Source organism: Salvelinus sp. IW2-2015, linkage group LG4q.1:29 (genome assembly GCF_002910315.2).
Source record: "Salvelinus sp. IW2-2015 linkage group LG4q.1:29, ASM291031v2, whole genome shotgun sequence".
NCBI classification, from domain to species: Eukaryota; Metazoa; Chordata; class Actinopteri; order Salmoniformes; family Salmonidae; genus Salvelinus; species Salvelinus sp. IW2-2015.
Window position 1 is genome coordinate 4663361 of NC_036842.1, and position 7028 is coordinate 4670388.

The 7028-nt window shown below is 39.6% G+C and overlaps 1 protein-coding gene across 1 annotated transcript in view; it reads right to left on the reverse strand.

Annotated features, from left to right (window-relative positions):
• Window positions 1-2281: 2281 nt before the first annotated feature.
• The window catches only part of antxr2b (ANTXR cell adhesion molecule 2b), a 13568-nt gene continuing 8821 nt past the window's right edge, over window positions 2282-7028 (reverse strand). The window contains exons 13-15 of the mRNA XM_070443250.1: window positions 4632-4811; window positions 4440-4520; window positions 2282-2714 (exon numbers count right to left, since the gene is read on the reverse strand). Coding sequence (XP_070299351.1) covers window positions 2676-2714; window positions 4440-4520; window positions 4632-4811 — 300 coding nt within the window. The 3' untranslated portion in view covers window positions 2282-2675. The remainder of the gene's footprint in view (window positions 2715-4439; window positions 4521-4631; window positions 4812-7028) is intronic.

Genomic DNA, 7028 nt, shown 5'->3' on the forward strand with positions numbered 1-7028 from the left:
ATTAAAGTTAAGAGTAAATGTGTTTCGGGTATAAATGTAAAGAATTTGAAGATTTGGAATGTAATATTTTTGATGTGTAAATTGATGTATGTTTGATATGTGAATGAACTAATATGTCAGGGATTTATGAGACAGATTATTAAATACACTTTGAAGAAAACAAAAGAAAACATTGAAATACGATGAAAAGACAGTTTTCACTTGAGAGAATGTTGAATACAATAATTGAGAGAACCTTTGAAAGAGAAGTCATGTTCTCCTGTTTCATAATTTATCCTGTGTTACATTAACTATTTTCTGCTGCACCAGTCCCAAAACTGGGACCTGTAACAATAGCAAAGACTAACAAGAGGATCTGAAACTATGACTAATAAAATTAGCAAGTCAACATGCTTTGGGTAATAGCCAGTTTATTGGATTAATTTAGCCGGGCATGCTAGCTGCCGATAGCTTCCATGCTAGAATGCAGAATTAATCATGCAGAGATAAAATGTCCTTTTGTTGCATGCTATCGATGGCTACGAGGTGTCATCGACAGTACATAGTCCTTACTTTGTGATCTAGCAAGCTTTTAGTTCATAATATAAATTAATGACACTACTACACTATGCTCAGCTGGCTAGCCTGGCTAGTCCATTAACAAAACAAAAAATGCTCTGCCTCTTCTTTAAATGTTTTATTGGCTGGGTAGGGTAAAACTGAGATACAAAAAAATATAAAATGAAACAAAAGTCAATGTACTCCTTCACTTGGTAAGATTTACTCAGATCCCTACACAGGCTCTGGAGCCTGAGAGGGGGAAGCATTTTCAGACAGTATTCCCTACAAGGTTTCTGCTATGAAATCCAGGAGATCCCAGAACCTTTTAGCCACTTTCACAATTTCCAATTTCTTAGATGTTTTGTTCGTTTGACCTGTACAATTAATCACTTGCACAATAAACAAAACAAAATCAACCTTCACGATTAGTATTTCAGGATCTCTCAACTGACTGACATCCACAGACTGTTGGACATCATCTACTTGCTGCTTTGACAATTTTCATAGCTTCTGCATAGGACACCTCAACAGCCCTGATCGTTCCTACTTTGACCTCCTCCACCCTAACAGGGCACTACGGGAACTCTGGAACAATTGCAACACTGTGCATCCTCACTGATTCAACAATGATATTCCGTTTTCAAAAACATGGCCAAACGTTTTACATTTATGACATTGAAGTGGCTTTTGTACATAAGCTCGCACCACATATCTCATATATCCCAGCTTTATACAGGTCAGGAGAACTTCTTCATTTAACATCAATAACACAGAAAGTCTTTCCCCCTTCTTTCCATTCACAGTGCAGGTTAAGCGACATGAATCAACTATTCTTGACATGTTCATCTTAAACTATGAAGCCTCTATATCCTTCGAGACGCCGGATAAGATACCGGTACCCTACTCCGATTATCATAGCATTCTACTTCATGCTTCGATAATTTGTGCGTTCTCATTTTGTTCTTTTGACACATGAAATCAACATCATACCACTTCCTGGTCATTCTGACTGACTCCACTTCTCCATCTTTGTGACAGCAAACGTGAATCGCACTCCAACAAGGAATGGGGCATTATCATTCCGAGGCTTATCTTGATTTACAACATCTCCATTCTTATGTTCCAGTATTCCACTCATTTCCTCTATCTTCACTAGGGCCAACAGAATCGAGCATTACTTCTGCTTCCGCAGCAGTTAAAGAATGTTTTTGTGGCCCATATGAATATGATGAAAATTATGGAAATGACCCAGATAGGCAAATGAATCATAGCATAGACTGTAATGATGGCGAAAATGTCGATACAAATTAGCTGATGAAAATATATCGAATCAGCCTATAAGAAAATGTAGGAGTGATGTTTAATTGTTTAATATTAAATGTGCAAATGTAGCTACATCATGTAAAATCAATTATTTCGATTTTGGCATAGGATTTTGTCCATAGTTGTCTTGAGATCACTTCATGATATATGATAATATATGATAATAAACAATGTATCAAATTATAATTCTTATTTAGTCTTTCCCCCTAAAAATCTCTAGAAAATAAGTCTGATCTGACATTCTCTCTTGAATTCTTTTTTTTTTTAATGTATAATAAGCATTAGGTCAAGGGATTAGATAAACAATGTGATTATATTACATTATTTAACAACATGAAAGAGATTAGCCTGTAGTTTTGGAATAATATTAACCCATTGTAGTTTTAGTTGATATTGAAACCCTCACAAACTTTCCACAGAATTTTGAAAAAGTATTTATTTACAACACCACATTTGGAACAACAGAGCTTAAATAAAAAAGACAAGCAAAATACACTTCATTCTTGATAAGAAAAGACACAAGAAGGCACTCAATAACACAGTTATCCTCTTACCACATGTTCTTTGATCTATGGTTACACATAAATTACATTAAATGAAACCGTGACACGAGGATTGTATAGCAAGTAAGCAAGCTAACATTATTGAATGCTGCCAAACACGTTTGTTTTATCCAAAGACAAACCTGGATAAATAAAGCTGACATAAAAACAAACAATAAGTCCAAAGAGAGGCACATTGATGATGTTTAGGCATGTGGTCCATAGCCCTGTTCTCTCCATAGCCTCATAGTCCAAAGATTACTGTTTGACCTAATGACTGGGAACTCGGGTGAAATTCATACAGCGCCCCTGAACAAAACAAAAGGCAGTTCCTGTATTATTTACTTATTCCATTTAAACCTTTTACTTTAAGAGGTAAGTTATTGAGAACACATTCTCTTGTACAATAGCGACCAGTTAGGCTTAAATGTATCTACTGTATTCTATATTTATCCGAAAATATACAGTATAGACCTTCCCTAACATATACTATATTTCATTACAGTTGTAACACCTCCCCACCCCCACATCAGCCTAATTCTCATGAACAATGGTACATGGTATTCAATTGTTCATGCCTCACAGCTTGCCTCTTCCGTAGACGGTGCAGACTGCTCAGACCTGCTCTCCACTGGTATGAAGATTAGAACAAGCAACCATGTCAAACCAGCTCTCCTCAATATTATACTGGTAGTGTATGTACCCATTAGCCTCCACCATATATGGATTGGTGTATCTCAGATAAATGAGGTACATCAGTTACAAAAGGAGCTCATAAATGGAGTCACTATATACGTGACATAGCATGGAAATTGTTTTGACAACACTGCATAGAGTTGACATTTACAATAATTGATCATAATTGAACTCAATTGAGGCAGCCGGCTTTGACTGTAATGGGTAAGGAGGAGATGGCGAATGGGCCGGCGAGTTGTCACGACATCATTATTAGCCAATCAAACTAATCAAGCGTAAGAGCATTACTGGCTGAACAGACAGCCACTCCCATTCTGTCAAGAAAGGAGCCACCATCATGAGCCCAGTCAGATAAGAGCAGGTACCAGCCCCCCTAAAACCATCCACCAGAAATCACAGCTAATATATCATCAAATATGTTTTAGGGAGTGTTTGCTTAAAACAGAAGATAATTGTGTACCTATGCCTTGATTCATAGGCTATATTGACAATTTATCCAAGAAATAGAACATTTATCAAATTCAGTACAGCAATTTACAGATTTAGTACAGTATAATCACATTAACACCAATTACAGAGGGTACCCACCCCCACCTTTCTCAGTAAAAAGATACTGGCCAGCGTCCCCCACCTCCGTTAATGAGAGGGCAATGTACGCCTAGTCCAGCGTCTTAATGAACGTGTACTACAGTACACCAACACAGCGTGACAGAGTAAGTACAAACACAGCGTGACAGACGGGGAGGTTAAGAGGACAGAGGTCACACGCTGCCCCTTGTTTGTCCCCCCCATCCTCGTTTACATCCAGCCCTGCGCGGCTCTTTATCTTGTAGTGAGCTGTGACATGCCAGAGGCCTCACAGAGAATAATGGTGCTAATAGGCATTAGGGGGTCAGAGTCTCACAAACATAGACATCCATCCCTACTCTCTTCCTCTCTCCATCACTCATCTATAGGATCCCTCCATCCCCCATCCCATATGGGTATGGGGGGGACAGTTAATGGCTAAAGCTGTCACCTCCTCTCAGTGGACAGAGTGGTAACTGACCCGTCATGTCCTGTCTCTCCCTTACTGCCCCTCATCCCCTCTCCACTGATGAGCATGTCTGCTCGGACCACTAATGAGCCAGACAAGGTTACTAACGTGTGAACTGGGCAACATTGACCAAGCAGAAGAGAGATAGTTAAGTATGTCACTTTCTCCCTTTCTTTCTTTGTTCATGAGTTTGTTGCAATCGGGGTTAGGGTCAATTCCATTTTCAGTCAATTTAGGAAAACAATTCAGAAAGTAAACTGGAAGTAAACTGACCGAGTACATTATACAAGGGGGTGCCTTACCCTGTCCTGTGCTGTTGGTCTCAGGACAGCAACTCGATCATACTGTCGCCTGAGTAACGCCACCAGCGCATCAAAACGCCCCTAACAACGAAACAAAGTGATGATAAAATAAGAGTCAACTCGTTGGTTTAATATACAAAGCCAGTTACTGACAGCCATTGTCAATGTGGCTCTGAAAGCATGGTGACTAACCTTGATGGGCGTGTACCATTTGGACTGTTCTGGGGTGTGATAAGTAGGGGGTGGTCTCTGAGGCATTGGTTTTCTAATGATAGGTTCTTCCACCTCCTCTTCCACCATTGTGACCACCGCATTCTTGGCTTTCTCGAGCCGTGCACCTTCCTCTGTGGAGCCTTTCTCACCCCAACGAACCTAAAACACAGATTACAGCAGGTTATTTCACATTTTATACCGTTTATATTCCTTTAGCACAAAATAACCATTCAGAACTTTAGAGTAACTAACACCACTCAAAATAAAGTGACGCAATTTGCTGTCAAGATATAGTACAGCCCAAATATAAAAATGTATTATAGTTCAATGGGGTAATACTCATTCAGACATACAGTTGAAGTCAGAACTTTACATACACTTAGGTAGGAGTCATGAAAACTTGTTTTTCAACCACACCACAAATTTCCTGTTAACAAACTATAGTTTTGGCAAGTCAGTTAGGACATCTACTTTGTGCATGACACAAGTAATTTTTCCAACAATTGTTTACAGACAGATTATTTCACTTATAATTCACTGTATCACAATTCCAGTGGGTCAGAAGTTTACATACACTAAGTTGACTGTGCCTTTAAACAGCTTGGAAAAGTCCAGAAAATTATGTCATGGCTTTAGAAGCTTCTGATAGGCTAATTTAAATAATTTGAGTCAATTGGAGGTGTACCTGTGGATGACATCATGGGAAAATCAAAAGAAATCAGCCAAGACCTTAGAAAAAAAAAATCTAGACCTCCACAAGTCTGGTTCATCCTTGGGAGCAATTTCCAAACGCCTGAAGGTACCACGTTCATCTGTACAAACAATAGTACGCAAGTATAATCGTTATGTTTGGAGGAAAAAGAGGGAGGTTTGCAAGCCAAGGAACACCATCCCAACCGTGAAGCATGGGGGTGACAGCATCATGTTGTGGGGGTGCTTTGCTGCAGGAAGGACTGGTGCTCTTCACAAAATAGATGGCATTCATGAGATAGGAGAATTATGTGGATATATTGAAGCAACATCTCAAGACATCAGTCAGGGAGTTAAAGCTTGGTCGAAAATGGGTCTTCCAAATAGACAATGACCCAAAGCATACTTCCAAAGTTGTGGCAAAATGGCTTAAGGACAACAAAGTCAAGGTATTGGGTGGCCATCACAAAGCCCTGACCTCAATCCCATAGAAAATTTGTGGGCAGAACTGAAAAAGCGTGTGCAAGCAAGGAGGCCTACAAACAAAGACTCAGTTACACCAGCTCTGTCAGAAGGAATGGGCCAAAATTCACCCAACTTATTGTGGGAAGCTTGTGGAAGGCTACCCGAAACGTTTGACACAAGTTAAACCATTTAAAGGCAATGGTACCAAATACCAATTGAATGTATGTAAACTTCTGACCCACTGGGAATGTGATGAAAGAAATAAAAGCTGAACTAAATCATTCTCTCTACTGTTATTCTGACATTTCACATTCTTAAAATAAAGTGGTGATCCTAATTGACAGGGAATTTTTACTTGGATTAAATATCAGGAATTGTGGAAAACTGAGTTTAAATGTATTTGCCTAAGGTGTATGTAAACTTCCGACTTCAACTGTAGATCACTGAAAATGACTGTCCATCATCATTTTCTGTATTAGTCATCTCAGGGATCCTACTTAAAACCTTACAGAGAAGCAATATCCAGTTTGGCTCATCACTAAACAGTTTATATTAATGAAATCATAAAATGACACTAAAACTGTGTCGAACATTACTAAATACTTTGTAATAACAACCCAAATGTTGAATGTGGCTGAAAGTGTCCTTTAAAGTGTCTCTTCAGAATGGCTCTGCTGACTGAAATAAAACGGCTATGTTTAAGAAATCTGCTTTCTTTCTAACTGGCAAAGAGTGGTAAATAAATAATGTAATGCAAATGGCACTGTGGTGTGTTGTGCCACTCGATGCAGGGCTCTGGGAGTCAGTGGGAGACTTTTTTGTATGGCCAACCCCCCGAGGACCAGAAGCTGGTTTCACTTACATCACACTCAAAGTACACCCTGTCTTGTTTCAACTGTTTTATCTGAGCAGAAAATAAATGCCACGTTGCAATGCATAACCAACTAAGTACCTCGGGACAAATAAACAATAAAATGAAACAACTGAATGAGAGTGGGGGGCGATTAATCTGGAATGTTCTTAGCCTTAAGGATGTGTGGTGTGGAACCTGATCATATATTGCCTGGCATTGTGACTGTAATCCCCGCCAGCTGCCGAGGCCTCTGGCAAGAGCCAGGGGTAGACTCTGTCTCTCGGTCTGTCCTGATCAAAGTGAGCCTCACCTTTCTCTCTCTCTCGCCCTCTCGCACCCCCCCCCCCTTCTCTATCTCTCTCTCCTCT